This window comes from Dendrobium catenatum, unplaced genomic scaffold (genome assembly GCF_001605985.2).
Source record: "Dendrobium catenatum unplaced genomic scaffold, ASM160598v2 fragScaff_scaffold_721, whole genome shotgun sequence".
NCBI classification, from domain to species: Eukaryota; Viridiplantae; Streptophyta; class Magnoliopsida; order Asparagales; family Orchidaceae; genus Dendrobium; species Dendrobium catenatum.
The window spans coordinates 208,663-232,204 of NW_021319183.1; the positions used below are offsets into that span (position 1 = coordinate 208,663).

The window sequence follows — 23,542 nt, forward strand, 5'->3', positions numbered from 1 at the left end:
CGGAAATCCTGCGGGCTCTTTCCACCCTTTCTTCTCGGGCTTCTAACCTCTTTCGTCTCTCCGCAAGTGCCACTCCATCTGTATCCTTCTTCTCAAAGTAAAGCAACTTTAGGGTGTCATATCAAAGTTGATTTGAAGCATCTGTTGAAGAAATTGGCCAATCTTGTAGTGGTGGACCATCGGTTTGCTAGTTCTATTCACTTTAATTATTTAACCTACAAATTCGCTGCATGTGAGGAACCCGCTCTGACGGTTGTCTGAGGATAACGTCTTTTTAAGTTTCTTTATTTCTTTAAAATCTCTTAGCATCTTTTGTTGTGTTTGTCAAGTTTTGGGTCGTTTGAGTTTATTTAACAAAGTTTGTTTTAAGCTCTTCTTATTTTGTCAGTTTTCTTCTCGTGTGTCTTTTGTGTTCAAGAAATATAGGGTCCCTTATATTCCTTGTCTACATCATATACTGATCATTGATTCTAGGGACTACCTCCCAAACATGATTTCTGATGAATTTGTTTAATTCTCCTGCGTAGTTATCACCCAAAATTCATCTTCCAACACTTAATCTATACACACAGGCTTAATATGAGATGAAAGTTGAAAGTGTTGAATGATCAACCTCATCTCTAATAGCGCTTATAATCCTAACCTTCTTGTGAACAATTTCCTATAATAGGTTCCTTAGTGTGTGTGGAAGCATACTTCCATTCTCGAGACAATTTAGGTGCTGGGGAATCCTTTATATTAGCTATAGGTTGATTTTGACTTAGGTTTTTATTCTATCAATTTTCTTATTATCTAAATCTCTAATCCTAGGCAATTTCTGATCTTGCTCATCAAATGTGATATATACTGATTCTTCATGGTTAAATTCTTCTTATTAAATAATCTATAAGTCTTACTATAATTAGAGTAACCTAAAAAAACTCCATCCGATCTTACGTCAAACTTAATTAATCTTTTCTTTCCATTTTTTAATATAAAGCATTTACTCCTAAAAACATAAAAATGTGATGCTCTTGGCCTTTTCCTTTTCAATATCTCATTAGGGTATCTTATTAATGTTTGATCTAATACTTATCTTATTCATCAGATAACAAGCTATATTTTTTGTTTTAGCCTAGCACGTAACATTGTTCTTCCACATATGCAACAAAGTCTTATTCTTTCTTTTAACTACATCGTTCTGCTATGGTGTTTTAGGTGTAGAAAAACTATTCCTAATTCTAGCTTCATCATAAATTTTTTAAAAAGTTTTCATTCACAAACTCTCCCAACGGTCACTTCTAATGATACAATGGATAATGTTTTCTCTTTAAATTTATTTAATAAATTTATAAATTAAGAAATTGCCTCACTCTTTGCTAACTAAGAATACCATCCAAGTGAATATGGAATAATGAGCAACAATAACATACCCTTCTCCTCCTAGACTATTGAGTGTGACATGTCCAAATAGGTCAATATGTAACAACTTCAATGGTATAGAGGTTCGAATTTGATTTTTGGATCTAAAAGATGCTCTGGTCTATTTCCTAACTGATAGTGAACACACATTTGCTCCTTGGAGTAATCCTATAACCAACTCATGCTAGATAATTTTGGCAATATATACTAGCATGACAAAAAAGCCTATGCTAAAGACATGGCTCATGGTAATTTGATCTCAAACATTATTGTAAAAAAAAAAAACTTAATTCAGGCAAATATATATATTTTTTTATTTATGACTATGATAGGAAGTGTTTGTGGAAATTTAGAAAATGCTTTGGATGAAATCTGATTTCAGCAATTTTAGAAAACCAACAACAAGAAAAATAGGAATAAAATACACAAGAACACTTTTTTTTGAAAGTTTTATGAAAGAAAATACAAGATACATGTGGATCTTTAATTGGAGAGGAAGATCCAACTCTCCCAAATCTCTAGACGTTGGTAAGGCCCAAAACCTAAGAGAGATCTTAAGTTTCAGTCAAATTCAAGATGTCCTAACCCTAGCAAAACATACTACTTAATGCATAAAATTCAAAAGGAAATCTCTAAACAGCACATACTTTGAAATTTCGTTCCAAACTCCCTAAAAAATCCTTCCTAAATAGCTTTGTTGCCCCTGTGGTTCGAGCTGCAGGGACGGGAGGCGGGCTTTATTCCGCCTCGCTTAGAAACGGGCCAGTCCAATGTGGATCGGCTGGGCTGATCTAATGATCGGTCTAACAATACCTCCATCCTAAAGACCCACCTTGTCCTCAAGGTGGAAAGATGTCATGCTCCTTAGCTTCCTCGTCATCACAAACGGTGAGAAACTGAAGAGTTCGGTCCTTACATCTGTGTCCCGATGTATACCTCTTCTCACATCTAAAATAGAGCCCCTTCGTCCTCTTTCAAATTCAGCCTTTAATCACATTCCCACATTCTCCTTTCAAATTCAGCACTCCTTAGATCATAAAAAATCCATCCCCATTCAAATTTAGCCTCCCTTGGGTCATAATTACCCCTTTCCCTTTCAAATCCCACCCCTCTCCAAATCAGCACCTCTTCGTTCTTTCCCTACCTCCTCCCGACTCTCCCCCTATCCTCTGCCCGACTCCTCCCTAGGAATAGGTTGTAGGGGATGCATTTTTTCTGTTCCCTCCAAAATCTCCACCTCTTAATCTTCCATTCGTTTGATTAGCTTAGGGTTTTCCTCACTTCCTTGGCTGTCGGCACCTTTCCTCACCTTTGACGGTGATATTTTGGTTTGGCCGCAAAGCACTTTCTTCAATATCTCCTCTAGGATGGAAAATTCGAATTGATCTTACCATGAATGACTGAAATATCCTTTTTTTTAAAATCTAAAACTTGATCTTGGATATATGAAATTTTAGATTTCATTTGTCCTATCTCCCATTCTAATACTTCTACCTTTCTTCTCGCCACAAGTCCCGGATCTTTGTTAGGTTCGAAAATCAGGATTTTCACCCCAAAAACAACAAAATTCATGGTTGAAATAGAAGAACTGCTGCAGGAATTCTCCAAAAACAGCCCAACAATAGTCCAAAAACTGCTTTGATATCAATTTGATAGAAAATGCTTGTAGAAATTTAGCAAAAGCCTTGGCTGAAATCTGATTTCAGCAATTTCAGAAAACCAACATTAAGAAAACTAGGAATAGAACACAGAAGAACACTTTTTTTATTGAATGTTTTATGAAAAAAAAACACATAACATAAGTGGATCTTCAATTGGAGAGAAAGATTCGGCTCTCCCAAATCTCTAGACGCTGCTAGAGCCCAAAACCTAAGAGAGATCAAATTTCAGTCAAATTCAAGATTTCCTAACCCTCAAAACATACTACTTAATACATAAAATTCAAAAGGAAATATCTAAGCAGCTCATACTTCAAAATTTCCCTCCTAACTCCTTAAAAAATCCTTCCCAAACAGCTTTTTTGGCCATATGGTTCGAGCGGCATTGACGGGAGGCGGGCTCTGTTACGCCTTGCTTAGAAGTGGGCCATTCTAATGACCGGTCTAACATACTAATAAAGTAAATTTCACCTATTAATTTAATCAAACATTAAGTATAAGAGAATTTGATTAAGGGGCTGTTTGGTTGCTTGAAAAAAAAATGCAGCGTAAAGTAAATGCAATGTAAAATAATGCAATGCAAAGTAAATATTTTGAGATTGTTTGGTTGTTTGCAAAATAAATGCAGTAGAACTGTTTCCCTTTTTTGGTTAGGTAGATCCAGAGTAAAGTAAAAATGTTTTTTTTTTAATAATTATCATGGAAACTAATGCAACCATCTGTTAATATTTTCATGAAAACCTCGTACACCACCATTTTCAATTTTAAATATTTTATGCCATATTCATAAGACTCGAATTGAAGGCCTCTTTGGCTTTATTTGGGATAAAATATTACTTTCTAAAGCTTCTTTTTACAACAATTTTTTTTTTCAAAAAATCTTTATACTAAAAAACTGATTTATAAAGAAATACAAAAAATGTCCTAAACAAAACCTTAAAAAATTCTCAAACCTAAACAAATAAAACGCGAATGAGACTTCCAAGGAAAATTTAAGGGGTGGAAAAAAAAAACAAAAAGAGAACAAACAAAAACAGAGCAGAGCATAATCTTGCATATCCAAGTTTGAAAACAGTAGACAATTTCGAGCAGAAAAGTGTTAGCCCACACATATATACACATGTCATTTTCTAATTCTCTCTCTGCATTATTTAATTAGTTTAATCTCTATATATACATCAACTGTACATAAATCGAATTCATTCAATACAATTCATTTCTTCTCTCTGTTCTCTGTTCCTCTCCTCTGTTCCATTATCTTTCTAAAAGTTCATATCGTCTCTCAGAATGAGTTTTGGGTGGGGCAAAGCTGCGAAGCTTTTTAGTCCCGAGGGGATTCGCTGCCCCTCGGAGAGGCACGATCAGCTCCATCGTCATCCTCTAGGGCTCGGGCTCCGCCCATTAGACTCTGGGCTTCCGTTCTTCTCAGCAGCTGGGGATCTCTCCCTTTCTGAACTTGCAGGGCTCCTGCTAGTCTCTCTCATTGGGCTTTGACTGTAATACATAACACAAAATTTCCCTAGTGTTGGACACAAATTTTAAATAAATGTCTGAATCTATTCCTGGAGGCAGCTCGAGGAAATTATTTTGGGCCTAAACGCATCTGTAGACAGGACCAGCCGATGGCTTGCTTCCTACAGTCGGCATTGATTCTTCGACCTCAACTCTTTGCAAGAAATGCTGTAAATCAGCAGATTTAGGGGCAGTAAGGCTACAGGATTTACGCAGGAATTGAGCAGGATTTATCATAAACGCCCAACCTATATCTCACGGGGGAATAAATTAGCCTTTTAACCAGATCAAGTAGTTCGGCGGATTGACGGAATCTGCTCGAAGAACACGCGAAATGTAGAAAGTTACCTTAACATCTAGCGAGATCCCGTCCTTACTTCCTATCAAAATGTCGCAACTTCCGATCCGACAGGAAAAGGGAACGCCTCGAATAAGCCGAAGGAACGAAGTCGAACAAGAACGAAGGAGCCGAAGAAGCCGAAGTCGAACAAGAACGAAGGAGCCGAAGAAGCCACTCGTGGAATCTTACACCTCCTGCGAAGCAATGAAGCCGAACAGCAAGACGATGCGGAGGATTTCAGCCAGCGATTTTATAACCCGCTCAATATGAGCGGGTTTCTATTTTGCAAGAAACACCCCGCCTAATACACTCCTAAGGCCTCGAATGGTTTTCTTTTGTTCCGCTCAAAATTAACCAAACAACCTAATTTAATAAATACATGTATTTGTTTTACTTTACCCTCCTAATTCAGGCAACCAAATATCCCCCCTAAGTAGAAGAGAATTGAACCTCATGCTCATTATCGTATACCTAGTGATGCTGATTAGATTATGCTTTAAATCTAGTATCTTCTCAATGCCATGGGAACCATAGCCAATTCTGGTAACTTCAATTTTCTTCTTTTTGGTATTATATGTTAGTGATACGTATCCGCCATCCCTTTATATTTAAAAGCGAACATTGTGTGGCCTCCCATCATGTGTCTCATGCACCAGTTTTCCAAGTATCATTAGCCTTCATTGGTCCTAGAGATACCTACACAATATTTCAGCCCGTCAGCTTGGGAAACCAAATTGCTTTAGTTTAACTGAATGATTAATTTGTGTAGATGGGGATTCAATAACTTGTGCACATGTGAGCTTAGGGATCCAAACATACTGAGGTACTCTATTTACAATTTTGCTCTTACAGTTTTTAGAAATGCGTCATAAGGTACAAGAAGTTATACCTAGCATTTGTGTGCGCATAGGGTCTATCATGTGCAGCCCTTCTAGAATTAGATAAACTATGAGATGCATTCCTATTAAAAATTTCCAAATAATTTAAAAATTCAATTTTAGCATTTAAAATTGAATTTTCTTTAAGCAATATATCACATAAAGATGCCTTGTAAACGTTTATTTTCTTTTCTAGATCATTATAATTCATTTTAAAGTTCAATGTAATGTGAATCTAAATTTGTATGTTCTTTCTTTAAGGTACAATGTTTCTTTTTCAAATTGTTAAAACACCATTCATTTCAAGTAATGTAGCTTGCAAATCACCATAAGACTTGTCATTTATCTCATATGAAAATTCATTAATGGCCATGAGGCATGTATTTACTTCTTGATCAAATGTTTCTATTGGTGTTTTGTCACTGTTTGAGTCACTGTTTGAGTCTGCCTAAGTAACATTCAATGCCTTGTCGTTATGTGATGTATGTTTTTTTTGTTCTTCCACTTTTATTTATAGAACATTTTGCACTTGAAACATTTATTTATAGAACATTTTGCACTTGAAACATTTTTAATTTTCTCTTTTTACCTGCGGGGTCAAGTTTCAATTTATTTTGAAAAATTTTACCATATTTCTTACCCTTGTAGCAATTTTTTCTAAACATCATTCCAAGTTGTCCAATTAGTAATGCCATTTCATCATCATCACCCAAAATTTTTCTTTATCAAAAAGTAAGCATACAATGTTACTCTATTTTCTCCCACATACAAAAAATGTCAATTTTATTGTCATTAAATCTTATTTTAAATTTCGAGCTTTTTGATATATAAAAGTGAATCTAAAAGCCCAATAAACTATTGCCATTAAAAAGGTATTAATTAAATGGTACTGTAGCTGTTATTGCATATTACTGTAGCTAAATCAACCATTTAAATATTAATTAATGCATCCTGCTGTAGTCTCTCCACTTAGCCAAGCATGCATGGGGCTGATGGGGATCGTGCGGCTGAAATGGTTGTGGAATTTAGTGGAAAAAGCATCAAGATTATATATTATATATATATTTAGGTAATCAACCAAGCCTTACCATGTCATCCTTTTCCCCGTCAATTGTTCTCTGGCATTCGAAGCTGCTGTGTGCGGGCAAATTATTGGGTCAGGTGACCGAACGCAGAGATAGGTCCGGATATTAATAAAATATTATTTTAAAATTAGCGCAAGTAAAGCGCAACTAAAGCGCAAGTCAAAAAGCGCAACTAAAGCGCAGGTAAAGCGCAAGTCAAAAAGCGCAACTAAAGCGCAAGGTGACGCGGCAAATTTTTATTGGATGTCCGAACTTATTTTTCGCCTCCGGTCACCTGACCCAATAATTTGCCCTGTGTGCGAGCTGTGAAGTAGGAGGCATAGATAGGGCTGTGGGCTGCTGTTTGCTGGGGAGAAAATTCTGAAATCAGTAAGGTAAATTGAGGGAAGGAAAAGAAGTGAAAAGAGAGGGAGAAAGGAATAGGAAGTGAGGAACCTTGGGGTTGAATGCAGAGAAGTACAGTTGAGGTAAAATGTTAGAATTTTATTTTTCCGAGTTGATTTTTATTAGGATCCTTGTATAAATGTTACAATGTATGCTTTGCAATGTATTCTTTAGGTGGTATATAAGTGAAAAGAGGTAGGGGCATTTCAGATGAACAGATTCATAACGAGGTGCGATACCCAACCTATATTATAGAAAATTGGAGCATTTTTGTATATTTAGTATAAGTGTAATAAAAATTCTTTAACATTTAGCATATTGTATATTTTAGCATGTTGTATATTACTAGTGAAATGTGATTTAATTGTGATGTTTCAGAAAGATATTATAGATGAAGGATACGAACATATGCACATTTATGAAAAGTAAATGAAATGAGATAAGTCATAGATGGGGGATAAGCCCGCACAAGAAAAGATGAAATATTTGACAAGGTAAGTCTTAGGAAAGCTGTATAAAAAGTATCCTACGTTCTCTCAATTCTAAAAATTGAGAGTTCAGACCCTTTCTTTGATGAGAGAGCTGCCCTCTAATTCTAAAAAATGGGAATACGAACTGAACTTTGAATTACAAAGATATAAGTGTGCAAACCCTATAGTCAACGTATGACTTGCTAAAATATTGAACATTAATCAGAATAGGAAATGTGAAAAGTTAAATATACATTGATGTTTTGTACATGCCGATTATATACCCCAGATTGGTTTCAACTAACTACAAACATGTTTACTATACTTGCGTATTTCATTGAGAGTTCTAGCTCATTAGCAGTGTTTGTAATGAAGGAAGTTGTATAGACACTTTTGGGTATGTACATGTTATTTGAAAGTTTAGTCAATCTTTGTATTTTACTTGAGATATTTACTAGATGTGTTTAAATATGCTTTCAGTTATGAAATATTAATTCCAGTCTTTTAGTTTTGTAAAACTTGAAGTTTTGGAAGAGTTTGTATTGACCATTTCCTACCCACTTGATTCTTATAGAAGTATTTCAAGATGTGTTAATAAGAAATATGTTTCAGGATTCTCCTTCTCTGTTACACTCTAGGTTGACTGTAAGGATGGTCAAAATGGAATGTGACATAAGCCACTGTCACTTAGATCGACATTTTAGTGCTACATTCTTTGACTTCTTCCTCATATTTTTGTCTTCATCATTCCTCAAGCTAACCTTCTATACCTGTGCTATTAGAGAGCCATGCAAGTGGTGGTATATAAATTTAAATCTCTAGCTTCAGAAGTAGCTGTTAGCTTTAGATAAACTCTTTTGGCAATGAGCGTAGGATCTTGTTTTTCTATTCTTGGTTCGTGCGTGCATTGCCAAGTGCATTAAGATTGTAATTATCTTTATAAATCGTCCAACCATCTTTGCAATGGTTTCTTCATACTTCATTTTGACGAGCTTGTGTTCCTGCTTTAAGATGTTAAATTTTATTGCTCTTAGTTCATCAGTGCCCTTGTAGGTGATGATTAATTTGACCCATCTGCTTCCCTATTCTCAAATTACATATTTCATATAGCCATCATATTGTAAAGCACAACACAAAGTGTATTTATTCCATTACCATTTAGTAGTCCCAAATATAATTCCGTAGGAGTCCATTCTTAGGGCTTTGGAATTTCTTTAACATCAACTCTAGAAATAGAGAGACTTTTATAGCCTTTCAAAATAAAGTTCCCGAATCTCATGTTGCAGGATTGTAAAGAAATCATTATTCTACTTTTCTAGAATTCAAAAGGAATGCTATCAAATAAAGATGGCCATTTTTGTGGAGTGCCATTTATTTATTTTACCAGAAATCCTAAGGGATTTTTGGATGTGAAGCCAAAAATTGTCAAGCTTAGGCTTTGATACTAATTATTGTTTCATACATATCTAAGAGGGGGTAGGAGGGTGAATTTGGTTTTGAAATTAAAATTTTTTATATAACATGATGCAAAGTAGATTAATAAATGTTAAAGTGTGACTATAAATAAGAAGTGCAAAGATAAACGAGCATACAAACAACAATTTTTACATGATTTGGCTGTAGCACGTAGCATGTATCTACGTCTAGGTGCTCACCACATATAGTATTTTCTCAATAACCTTCCCTATTAAACCATTACTTCACACGTGGAGAAGGCTTTACTCCAATCACCTTTGACCTCCATTCCACCTTGTTCACAACAAAGGAACCTCCTCAAAAATATTCTCCTCCACAACATTTAAACAAATGGAAAGAAATTCCAAAAATAAATCACAAGAAAAAGTAATGGTTTCTTACACATCAATGAGCACATTGTGTGAAAAAGCGTAGTAAATCAATCACCATAGTACCAATGAATCTTTCATGAGCAAGAAAGCAAATATTTTTCTCCTTAGATCTCAAATCTCACTTTCATAGGAGAGAATGGGCTAATGGTTGGTTTTGTGAAAATAGAGCACTTAGTCTTTTGGATGCAATAATTAGAGGTTTAGAGCATCAGAGCAATAGCCTTTGACCCGGAGCTTAATTTAGTATTTATATTAGGTGCCTAAGATTTTAAATAAACTATTTAAATTAATACAACAACAACAACCTCAAGCCTTTATCCCACAACGTGGGGTCAGCTACATAAATTTTTTTCTCCATTGTGTCTTATTAAGAGTCAAATTCTCATTTATATCTAATAAAGAAAGGTCATTTATAATATTTTCTAACCAAAATTTTTAGGTCTATCTTTACCTTTCTTAACATAAGCCAAATCTAATACATCTACTCTTCTAACCAGTTCATTGAAAGGTTGAAGTCTTATATGACCAAACCATCTACGATGATTTTCTCTAATCTTATTTGCCATTGGAACTACTCCAACCTTTTCACGTATATGCTCATTTCACATTCTGTCTAAGAGTAAAGCCAGTCATCCATCTGAGCATCCTCATCTATGCAACACTTAACTTAATTTTATGCTTCTCTTTTAATTTCCAACATTCTGCGCCACAAAGAATGGCAGGTCTCACCACCATCTTATAGAATTTTCCCTTAAGTTTGAGGGGTACATGCCTATCAGTGATTACACAAAAGGCTTGAGGCATTCCTCCACTTCAACCATCCAACTTGAATTATATTAATAATATTCAATCTATTTCACCATAACTTTGAACAATAGACCCGAGGTATCTAAAATGTGTACTATTATTGATGACTTGATCGCCCAAAGTCAAAATCCTCCCACTAGATCTATGACTACTAAAATTACACTCCATGAATTCAGTTTTAGATCTACACAAATGAAAACCTTTAGACTCTAAGGTTGACAAAAAATATTTAAATTAATATAAATTAGACTTTCTCATGTTTATATAACTAGGTAATGTTAAAAAAATGCCTGCCTTTTACGGGCTCCGAAAATTCGCGCCTCGGCCTCTCCGCGGCCCCTTTCTTTCTTTTTTGGGTCGTCGAGGAGAGTTTTAACGTGTATGTTCCGAGGAAAATTTTCAAATGGCATATTGAGTTTTAAATAAGACACTACTCAGAGATTTCACCCTCATTTTACGAGGATATTATGATCTAAGTTCAAGTTTCCTATAGGTGTAAGCCTCTATAGTTAATTACCCCTCTCGATAACGAGAGAGAATTTTTTATTAAGGCTACTCGTTAAATAAATACATAGTATCTGTCATATAGTAGCAGTGTAGTTTTAAGTATTTGAGAATTTTAAAATTTAAAATTAGAAATTTAGTGCCTTGCACTTAAAGCAGATGGTGGGAATGATGATGAACCCGATCAAGATCCCATGGTTCTATCATCTTGGGTCATCATGATCCCTAGTTTGCTTAGTTAGAGGAGGTAGTCAACCTAACATGACCGAATGATCCTTTTCGGCAGCTTTGGGTTGCTTCGTCCAAGGGTACCTTGGAAACCTGGGGTGAATATTTGTCTAAGGGGGTAAATTTAAATTCACCTTAGTTGACATAGGGTTTTGTGTCCTATCGATCATATCCTATTGATTCATTACTCGATAATTTGAATCCATTGGGGAACATATGGACTTTGACCATGATCGTAATTTAATGGTGCCATTTAGTGGCAAAAACACCTAGTCAGAGGGTCTCGATCATAACCGTTTACCTGCAGTGCCATTTTGCGATGAAATCATTGATCAGAAGATGTGCCATATCCTTATTGGCAAGAGACAGATTGAGAATGAATCCTAGTGTTATTCTCGACCAAACATTCACTCTTTTTTGAGCTGAAGTGATTTTTAGATTTTACTACCTTGTCAAATTATAGTGGAGGATGGATGAGTTTGTGTGTGCTCCAAAAATTCACGTCCTAGCCTCTCCGAGGACCCCTTTGTTTCTTCTTATTGGGGTCATTGTGGAAAGTTTTAATGCTTAAGTTCCGAGACGAATGTTCAGAAGGTAGATATTTCCCTCATTTTTAAGGACTTTAAATTTTAGTTTAGGTTTCCTATAGGCGCAAGACCCTATAGTTAATTTCCTCTTCAGATAATGAGAGAGAACTTTTGATTAAGATTAGTCATCAAACAGATACGTAGAGGTACGTGGTATATGATGTATAGTAGTAGCATGGGTTTAGCTTTTTTTTTGAGACTTAATATTTAAAACTAGAAACTTCAACATCTTGCACATAAAGTGGATGGTGGGGGAATGGATGAACCCGATCAAGATCCCATGGTTATGTCGTCCAGGGGAACCTTATAGACCTGGGATGAATATTTGTATAAGGGGGCAAATTTGAATCCACCTTATCTAATATAGGGTTTTGTGCTTTATCAATTATATCTTATTGATTCATATCTCAAAGATTTGACGTCATTGGGGAGCATACAGGCTCTGACCGCAATCGTAATACTGTGGAGTCATTGGACCAAGTCACTAGGTCAGAGGGTCACAGTCATAATCGTTAACCACGTGGAGCCATTTGGCCAAATCAAAGGCTATTTGTGGATTCATCTGACCAAACCATTGATTATAGTACCAATGCCACGTCCTTACTGGTAATAGACATTGAGAATGATTCTTGATGATATTCACGACCGGACATTGGCTCTTTATGAGCTAAAGATATTTTTAAATTGTTTCACCTCGACAAATTATTGTGGAAGATGGATGGATTTTGCTTTAAGTATTTGATGAATTTTTAATTTTAAATATTTTAAATTTTAGTATTTTTGGAATTTGAAATTTTTATGAGCATTTGGGATGCATTTTTGAGTGTTTGTGGTCCTGTCCTGTTGAGATTTTCAGTCAACACGGCCGCCATCATTGGGGTTATGTTGTAGTCACTTTAAAAGTTTTGTATTTTGTTGAAGCTTGCAAGCATAAGAAGCTATAGGATCCCTTCCGGTTGATATAAACATTCAACACAGTCATTATCGAGGTTATGTTGAGGTCATTTGAAAATACTTGTATTTTGTGAAAGTTTGAGAGCATTTGATTATTTATGATCCCTTACAGTTGAGATAAACATTCAACATGGCTATTATTGGGGTATTTATATGCATTTTTCGTTTGATCGGTTGAACTTTGTCAACTCTGTCTGCTTGTCGACAAAGGATATGGTTCATTATCGGCTTTATGCTTTTATTAGTGAATCTTCCTGATTATAGTCTTTGAAGGCTTTATATGAACGTATTAAAATAAATATCACGAGTGCTTGCATGCTCACATAATAAACTCTTCATGTTGCAATGCATGTAGGAGACCATTTTAAAAGTTTTGACATCAATTAGCTTTGCGAATGATTGTCACTTGAGTGTGCATAGCGTTCTGTTTGGAAGATTGCGGACGCCTTTTGTTTGCTTGTATGAGTGTTGTAGATCGAGTGGTGTGGCGTCACACTATAGGTTACTCGTTGCTTTATGCAGGTAGACTATCGTAAACTAACGAATCTCATGCGGTTTGTGAATGCTTATGCTTGTCATAGTTCTGCACTTGTCATAAGGATAGCAACAATTTGATCGATTTACATTTTTCACCAAAACATTGAAGCACGTTGTTTGGTGAACTACTGCATTTGCTTGCATATCTTTCGACATTCATAAGGATAGCGACATGTACTTGCAAGCTAGTTTTTTTGGTCGTAGGGAGGCTATTATAGATTCATAGTCTATCCATGGTAGTTGTTCACAAGTGAACTAGTGCACTTCTTTGTTATCTAATGGCTGTTGATAGTGTGCGGGTTATCTTTATCATAACTTTCCTGCTTCCATCTATGGCCATGCTACATTCTTCGTATATGATTGCAGGTAAATTGCTAGGTTGCTGTTTCTTGCAATCACCTCATCAGTGTTTTTAGGATATTATACTTCCACCACATCCATTATCATACTCATAGGTGACTTGGTGTGTTGGTTTGCAGTTAAGTGGCATTGATAGTAGGGAGGCCATTTCCCTTGCAACCATCTTAATTTTCTTGTAGACATATCGCAACTCTCACCTATCGTCCATCATCAAATGCATGCAAATCCTTATGCCTGCAGGGGGTAAATGCATTTGCTTGCCACTAAAGTATTGCAGATTGTATGGATATCCTAGCATGCGTTGCATGCTTTTGTACAGGTTTGCAGTGAACGTCACGAATTGCAGGCAGGTTGATGTATTCGTTGCATGTTCAATTACTGTTGTACATAGAGGTTTTATGTAGTCGCTTGTAAGCGAAGCATTGTGTACTCTACGAGTTCATGTTCATACCTTTGAGCAGATCACTCTGCTCATTACAAATTTCCTTCGTTGATGTTTGTTATTTGTTGGTGCTTGTATTTTCAAACGGTTGAGATTTCAACACAAATCCTCCATTCATCCATTAATTTTTTATTTGCATAATCAAGGCCATTAATTAACATTTATATTTTAATGTGAGATGTGTGATTAATTGAAAGTTCGATCCCCTATTTATTATTTGAGTTTGGTTTCATGCTGTCCTTTTTTAAATTTGCATTCCCCTATCAATTGTTCGAGTCCAGGTCCTTTGTCATTGAAAAATTCGGCAGCCTCTCGTCGTGTTCCCCGTTTATGGGAAATTTAGGAAGCTGGACCATCCCACCACGCTACGAGAGTGTGTATGGTAGGTGTTGGACGACATTGCGACCGCGGTCTATAATCCCATCACGCTACAAAAGCGTGTATGGGTCTCCGAGGTATCTGTTTAGAAATACACAATTGTTTTCCCTGCAGGCACTAAGGCGCGTACGAGTACTTAGAAGTGTCTTCGCCATGCTACGAGAGCGTGCGAAGTGCCTTCCTGCCTCGCCGCAAGCATTGCATTCTGCTCCCTACTACGAGAGCGCGTGTAGGGGGTCCTCCGGCGCGCTGTGAATGCCGAATGAGGGATTTAAGTTTAGAAATTGTACCTTCGCAATATGTCGACGGCTGTAGTGAAATGCACAACTCAATCAAATCTCTCTTTTTTTATTATTTTCCCTCCCGTTCTTTCCCTCTTCTTCCTTTTTTTTTAATCTTCCCTCTCTTTTTTATTCCTGAAAGAAATTTTCTTTTTTTTTTAATCTTCCTTCTTTGTTTTAGAATCTTTCTCTTTTGTTTCCTTCCTACGTCTCTCTAAAAACAAAAAAAAAAAGGAAATTGAATGGATTAAGTGGTTTGCTGGTCTTTGAAAATAGGTGGGCTATTTGAGTGCAGAGAAAGGTTGTTTCGAGTGTTGATGCGAGTTGTTGGGCTCCAAGAAATGTGTTGGGCATTTTGTCTGTAGTGGGTGAAGATGTAAAATGAGGTGGAATATTTAGGTGGGTTGGAAGAATAACAGAAAGTTGCTGGGGGCAAATAATTTGAAGAAGGGGTGTGTTGGTACTTTTAGAGTATATGGAATATTGGGAGAAGGCAGCAGCTTTGCATGCACATGAGTTCACGTGAGAGTGGGCTGCTTGGTAAAGCTTTCGAATAAGGAGCAGGGAGGTCACGTGACACTGCTTGTTATTTAGTGGCTGGAGAAGGCTTCTGCTGCTGCTAGGTGCAAACAGGACTGCAGGTGTTTGGAGAGGAAACAAGCAGACTGCAGTGGATCTGGGGCTTTGGACGGACGACTTCACTGGGATTTCGGTTGGAAGACCGGCTGGGTGTGAGAGGAAGAATAGGTGCAGTGGGTTTGGCTTTTGCTAGAGTATTCGACTCCTGTAGTAAGGCCGACTGCATCAGGAAATTGAGATTTCTGAGCATGGAGGGAGGAGGTTTGGTGGAGGCTATGGTGTTGGACAGCAAGCAGTTGCGGCTAGTGTAGGAATTGGGGGTTTGAGTGGTGTGATCGCAGTTTTCGAACAGGAGGCAGAGGTGTCAAGCGGCTGTGAATGGGATGAAGTGGATTTCTCGACAACAGAGGATCCGTGGAACTGCTGGGTTCGAACGAGCTTGACGGGAGGTTGGAGCTTAGATGAACAGGCTTCGAGTGTTACCCCAATAAAAAGAAAAAAAAGAAGAAAAAAAAAATCCAATGATAGTTCATTTTGTTTCAATTTAAACGAGAGAAGTAGGCGATCGAGGTACACTACCATCATGGGATTTACGGGAGGAGACGATGTCATAGGAGTTTTGGGATTTCTTGGATTTTTGACAGGTATCTCATCTGATACGAGATATGTGGTTTAAATGTGATTTGAATTAATGATTTTGACCTTTTTTATTAAATTAATAATAATATTAATGGCAATTCATCACTATTACTATTATTATTAATTTGAAATAGAGGAAATAGGCCAATTACTCAAAATAAACTTGATTTGTGTGCGATCCCCTTGATTTGTGCACAATCACCTCAGAACCCACGCTGATTTGCACGCGTGATTTTCATTAGGCAAAATTACTATTGATTTGGGTATTGCCGACATTCCGTTCGTAACGGCGCAACTCGTTTTACGATCGGAGGTCGTTTGGGTGACGTCCCAAGTTGATTTCCTTGATTTGTGTGCCTTTTGTTGATGAACATTTTCGTATCGACCCGACCCCGATCGCGCTCGATCGACCCAATAGATTGTCGTCGAGGCGAAATTGTCACAAATTAAGCCCCAATTTAATTAAATAAAATCAAATCAAAACCAATCAAACCCCGGCGAGCATCATCGAGCCAAATTCGACGCAATTCAGCGCCGATTCGAGTTCAATTTCACAAAATTGACTCGATCGGAAGCGAATCGGCTCAAACCGGTTCGAATCGAGTTCAATTTGGACTCAAGACGAGCCCAATTGACTCTTCCACATCAGTCCTTGCATCCAACGGCTAGGATTGATCCTGATTTTCAAATTTTGCAGCCGTTTTCCCTCAGGCTTTGATTCCCGCGGGCGGCTACAGCAGAGAGATCGCGGAGATCTCTTATCTCTTGCGGCAAAAGTCTAATTCTGCGGCAAGAAGTGCACGAGTAGGCAAGGGCGTGTCCGTCCCATATACAGCGGGAGACGAGGGGGAGTGGAGATAGTTTTGCTTTTCTCCGCTTGTGGTGTCCATCCCAATCCATAGAACAGAGAGAGCGGGAGAGAGGGAAGAAAAGAGAGAACCGAGCTTCTCTCTTGCTTGGGCGCATCCAGCCAAAGGGAAGAAGAGGATCGGCCAACCCTCTGCGTGCGTATAGGAGGCCTGATCGTGAGAAAGAAAGCAAACAGAGCCTCTCGTGCGAATCATGTTGTAATAAGCAGGTGATGTTGCAACATTAAATGAAATTGCATTTTCGTAGAATAATCTGCCTATATCCTTACACACTCTTCTTCGAGCCTCCTTTGTATTTTCTAGGGCCATATTCTGTGTAGTAGAAGGCCTATCATCTGATGTGTCAACCATATAATGATCCATAGGCCCTCTAGCACCCCTAGATGAAATGGGCTTCATAGAAGAAGATGAATCCCTAACGCTGCGCTCACTCCCGTAGTAAGATCCAACATCAACTCTATCCTCAAATTGCTTCTATGCAAGATGTTTTGATGTGGTAGACTTATTCATGTATGACTTTATCTCATCTCTTACAACATCAGGAACTTTGGAGCATGGAGCAACATTTTTGTGAGAACTTGAAAGGTGTTCCTTCACATCTTTATCACAGTAATTGCATTTCAGATAGACATGTTTTATCACTGCCTCCTACATCCACCTGAGTGCTATATTTTCATGCTGGATCTTTTCTATGACTTGATGCAGCCTTATTTTTATTTCTGACCATCCTGATTGAGAAAAATAGGAAGTGAACGAGTTCTTACTAATCTTTTCTATGATCTGATGCAGGTCAGAGGAGACAGCAACCTCGGACAGAAGCGGCCGCGGGTCGGATGGAGAAGACAACAACCCAACTCGCAGTAGAAGAAACCTCCAGACAAAGATAGCAGCTCGCGTTTAGGGTTTAGTATGCGTACTGGTCCTACTGGACGTGTTCAGTATTATATAATGTCGAGCCGTCAGATAAATTTTCTGGATGTGTTCAGTTTTATGTTGTGCATATTTTATGCGTACATAATGCGTATGTACTGCGTATTTAAGGCGTACATACTGCGTAAGAGAGATGTATTCTATGCGTATTTTATGCGTATTTTGTAAAACTTCATCTAAATTATTTATAAATTAGCAGTTGGAGCAGCTGTAACTTAATGTATGACTTTATATTAATATTTAATAAAACATATGTAATATTATATTATGCGTAGTCTATGCGTCTGCTGTGCGTAATACATATGATGTGCTGTAACTTAATGTACATCTTTAACAACATTAACTTTCCTACATCAATAAAAAATAAAAAAAATAAAAAAAAAATCAACTTTCCTACATCAATATAAATTATCAATATAAATCAACTTTCCAAGCCTTCCAATCTTTACTGCGATACTTATCCTTTTCCCTGACCAGGTTTATGTTAACAGTTTAACAGGGAGGAGGATAAGTATCGCAGTAATGAATGGAAGAGAACCTTCCTTTGATTACAAGAGAACATTCCTTTGATTTTTAGACATAATTTTCAAACAGAAGTAATGCAACCTTTGACAGAAGGAAAGTTTTTTTACTTCAGAAATAAGTCTTAGGCTTATGGTAGTTTGTGATTCGTTTGAGGATAAGGATTACATAGTATTTTCATTCTAACGATTTAGAAATCTACTTAGTTATCCTCATCCTCAAAAGAATCACAAACTAACAGCAACCTTATACTTAGTTTCTGAAATAAAAAAAATCTTACCTTCGGTCAAGGTTGCATTACTTATGTTTGAAAATCATGAGTTACACTTTTCTTCAAGTGTTCTCGCATTATATAGTAGAAATATGAATGTTGAGCAATAGTAAGTAATAAAGGCTCATAAAAAATCAACCAGCCCTCTTACCCTCCCAACCATATCTGTCAACCGTCAATCCACAGCCAACGAAAATTATTATTCATGTTACGGTCCCTCATCATTTTAATGTAACTTAAAAACACATATAGATATTAATTAAAACATTTAATATAATTCGATAAATAAAATTTGTGCGTGTATTATGTGTACTATCTGCGTAATTTGTGCCTATATTATGCGTACGATATGCGTATTGTATGCGTGCGTTATGCGTGTTATTTAAAAATATTTCAAAACCATTTATAAAATTATTTTTTTCGTTAAAACAAATAAGAAATTCAAACACTAATCTTTAAACGTAAATGTCAAACAAAAACTCTTTCAAACATCAGATTCCTTATTTCTTTTCCTTAAATACAATCCACCAAGAGCCATAAACCCTTTGTACTTGTTCAAATATCATATTCAAGACTAAAAAATGAAATCATAAAAATCACAATGCGTCTAATTTGTAATAACAAATATAAGTTCAACGTGTTAAACATATTCCTCATCATTTTAATGTAACTTACAAACAAAGATATATATTAATTAAAACATTTAATAGAATTTTATAAATAAAATTTACTGCGTAATATGTGCGTGTATGATGCGTACGATGTGCGTCTTTTGTGCGTTTTTAGTGCATGTGTACGGCGTACGTTGTGCGTGCGTTATGCATATTATTTAAAAAATGTTTAACAAACAATTTTAAAATTATTATTTTTATTTAAAACAAATTAGAAATTCAAACTTTAATCATTAAATGAAAATGTCAAACACAAACTCTTTCAAACATCATATTACTTATTTCTCTTTCTTAAATACAATCCACCAAGAGCCATAAATCCTTTGTACTTGTTCAAATATCATATTCAAGATTAGAAAATGAAATCATAAAAATCATAATGCGTCTAATTTGTAATAACAAGTTTAAGTTCAACGTGTTAAACATGTTCCTCAATTCCTTATCTTTTTAATGTAAGTAACTTACAAACAAATATAGATATTAATTAAAACATTTAATATAATTTTATAAATAAAATTTACTGCTTAATATGTGCGTGTATGATGCGTACGATGTGTGTCTTTTGTGCGTTTTTGGTTTATGTATACGACGTACATCGTGCGTGCGTTGTGCGTATTATTTAAAAATGTTTAACAAATAATTTTAAAATTATTATTTTTATTTAAAACAAATTAGAAATTCAAACACTAATATTTAAACGCAAATGTCAAACACAAACTCTTTCAAAAATCATATTCCTTATTTCTTTCTTAAATACAATCCACCAAGAGTCATAAACCCTTTGTACTTATTCAAGTATCATATTCAAGATTAGAAAATGAAATCATAAAATTCACGATGCGTCTAATTTGTAATAACAAGTTTAAGTTCAACGTGTTAAACATATTCCTCATCATTTTAATGTAAGTAACTTATAAACAAAGATAGATATTAATTAAAACATTTAATATAATTTTATAAATATAATTTACTGCTTAATATGTGCGTGTATGAGGCGTACGATGCGCGTCTTTTGTGCGTTTTTAGTGCATGTATACGACGTACGTCGTGCGTGCTTTGTGCTTATTATTTAAAAATGTTTAACAAACAATTTTAAAATTATTATTTTTATTTAAAACAAATTAGAAATTCAAACACTAATCTTTAAACGTAAATGTCAAACACAAACTCTTTCAAAAATCATATTCCTTATTTCTCTTTCTTAAATACAATCAACAAGAGCCATAAACCCTTTGTACTTATTCAAGTATCATATTCAAGATTAAAAAATGAAATCATAAAAATCACAATGCGTCTAATTTGTAATAACAAGTTTAAGTTCAACGTGTTAAACATATTCCTCATCATTTTAATATAAGTAACTTACAAATAAAGATATATATTAATTAAATTATTTAATAGAATTTTTTAAATAAAATTTACTGCGTAATATGTGCGTGTATGATGCGTACGATGCGTGTCTTTTGTGCGTTCGTAGTGCATGTATACGGCGTACGTTGTGCGTGCGTTATGCGTATTATTTAAAAATGTTTAACAAACAATTTTAAAATTATTATTTTTATTTAAAATAAATTAGAAATTCAATCATTAATCTTTAAACGTAAATGTCAAACACAAACTCTTTCAAACATCATATTCTTTATTTCTCTTCCTTAAATACAATCCACCAAGAGCCATAAATCTTTTGTACTTGTTCAAGTATCATATTTAAGACTAGAAAATGAAATCATAAAAATCACAATGCGTCTAATTTGTAATAACAAGTTTAAGTTCAACGTGTTAAACATATTATTCATAATTTTAATGTAACTTACAAATAAAGATAGATATTAATTAAAATATTTAATAGAATTTTATAAATAAAATTTACTGCGTGCGTTATATGGCGTACGTTGTGCGTTTTTTGTGCGTTCGTAGTGCGTGTATACGGCGTAAGCGTACGATATGCGTAATTTATTCGTATTATCATTTTATAAGTTATTTTTTAATCAAATCAGTGTAAATAACATTTATACACAGAATTGAAAAATATAGTCTTCAGAAATAAATATTTATACATAGAATAAAAAACATTTATACACAGAAATTGTTTAAACATTTATACACAATGAAAAACCGTTATTTTTTCAACGTTTTACAAAATATTTCATATGCAAATTCTGCCATATACTTTGGCATGTCTACTTGCCAATTTGTACTATCAGTCCAATTAGTGTTGCCTTCAAGAATTATTCTTTTCATATATTTACAGACATACATTCCACAATCTACAGAGTTTTCCTGTTTTGGTACACCTTTAATGGTATAAAGCTTCTATTTTTTGATATCACTATTAAAAGCTCATTTCGTGTCAGAATATAGGGATTTAAGCTGAAATATACGTAAAGCAAGGATTAGTTCTGTAAAAATTGAAGAGTTTATGTTCATCTAACACTTACGATTTTTGGAACAACAAGCCTATGCTCTTTGACGCGGTGGTCCAACGAGTCATAAAATTTTCACTTTTGTTCTTTCAGCAAACCAACCAGAAGGATAATGTGATTTGATTCAATGATTGGCTGTAATAAAATGTTGTTTGAAGAAACAGAAAGCTCGGTTATATAGTCGATTTGCAATTTGGACAATTTATTCCTTCCTTTGTTATTCTGCAAGTGCAAGTAGTAAATGTATGAACTAAGAAATGGATACTAAGTTACTAATCTAATATTTAAACTGATAAATTGAATACTAAGTTATTAACCCAATAGATTGGAGAGATGTATATAAATTTATGATACTTGTCAGGCATAAGATTACACTTCTCATCTAAGAGATGGGCAAAAATATCTACATGTTCATTGCCTAAATAATTGTCGCTTAATAACTCATCAATGTCAGATCTGGAAATAAGAACGTTAACAACAAACACGATACTATCGTCCCTACAAAAAAAAAAAAAAAATTAAATACGCATTTCATAAGCATAACCCACGCATACCATACGCTTATCATATGCATAACCCACGCATACCATACGCATACATATATTTAAACAAAAAATAAGTTGCAATTTTTTTACCTTTTATTGAACTTTTTCGAACTTTCTCGCACAAAATTTCTCTTCTCAGAAGTCAAACACAGAAGACCTTTATAATTTTCTATTTCATGTGCATAAATATAAGTTACAGGTTTTATTTGAATGTTAACGGATCTTTTCTGAGGAACTATTTTGCTCTGATCAATGTAATTATTAAGCTTGATCTCAATAACTCCAACTCTCTCAGTTAGATCTTCAAACTTTGTGCTCAGCCTGTCTTCAAATTCTTGAAAAAGTTTTGTGCATTTTTCTTGGCAGGATTTAATTATTGTTTCTTGTAGAGACTGAAGTGCTTCAGTGGAAAAACCTAAGTGTGGTTACTGAGGAGATTGGTGGGGGTCTTGCTGAGGAGATTGGTGGGGGTTTTTCTGAGGAGATTGGTGGGGGTCTTGCTGAGGAGGTGGGGTATGATGGAGAGATTGGGGAGGGTTGCTTTGATGGATGGGTATTTTATGAGGGGAATTAGGGGATGGAGGGCTGTCTGATGGATATTTCTCGACATTAATCATATCCATTTCTGCCTGGAAAACTGTCTATAGGACATTACAAATCTGACTTTTTCTTATATTAGCAAATAAGTTTGTGATCACCTCTGTAGTATATATAATATCATCGGCCCATCGAAGAAAATGGGGCCTTTTGTCAGCATACATAGGAGCATGAATAGTAGTATGTTCTAGGAACCAAATCTGCATAAGATGAAAAAAAATTTTATCACTCACATTGAGCCAATAAAATTTTGAATGAATTTAGCAGTTAGCACTTAACACTCACAATTAGCAGAGGTACAAAAATGTTGATGTAACATGCTGGCTTCTTATTTGAAATCTTGTAGGAGGCCTTATTAAACTCTTCAACTAAAAAATTCCTAATTGAACTAGTCCAGTTTACTGACAAAAAATCATCTGGATTATTTGCTATTATTTGAATCAATCGAGGGATTTTGAAGTTGTTAAGTTGAAAAAGTAAATTTGAACATAAATACATGATAAACGTTGTTAACATAGTCTCGGGGGGGGGGGGGGGGGGCTTGTTCAACTCCAGCATGTCTGCCTTAATTTCCGATGATGTAACTGAAGTATGTGCTAAGGAAAGTGTTTCAATGTGTCCTTGACTTCAGGAGTAATTTGCTGAGCAAAGTTATCACAGATTGTTCGAAACGAAGAAACATAACATCGATAGGTAATTGGACAAACATATATCTGAAAATTGTAAAAAATAAATAATTAAAAATAAGTAAATGAGATACGCACAAAAAACACAACATACACAGAATATAAGCAACAGTCACGCACAGTGTACGCATATATTACGCACAACACACGCACAAGA

General features: G+C 35.4%; 1 protein-coding gene across 6 annotated transcripts in view; it reads left to right on the plus strand.

Annotated features, from left to right (window-relative positions):
* Positions 1-23,542, plus strand: part of LOC110094122 (coiled-coil domain-containing protein 115) — a 48,158-nt gene that overhangs the window by 20,110 nt on the left and 4,506 nt on the right. For 3 of the 6 annotated variants that reach the window (XM_020819278.2, XM_020819279.2, XM_028696241.1), the window contains exons 8-9: positions 5,681-5,734; positions 7,433-7,472. The exons of 1 other annotated variant lie outside the window; for it this stretch is intronic. In XM_020819278.2, the coding sequence (XP_020674937.2) occupies positions 5,681-5,734; positions 7,433-7,457 (79 nt within the window). In that variant the 3' untranslated portion in view covers positions 7,458-7,472. Of the gene's footprint in view, positions 1-5,680; positions 5,735-7,432; positions 7,473-23,542 lie in introns of those variants that run through there. 2 more of the 6 variants (XM_028696242.1, XM_020819282.1) reach the window with 1 other exon arrangement.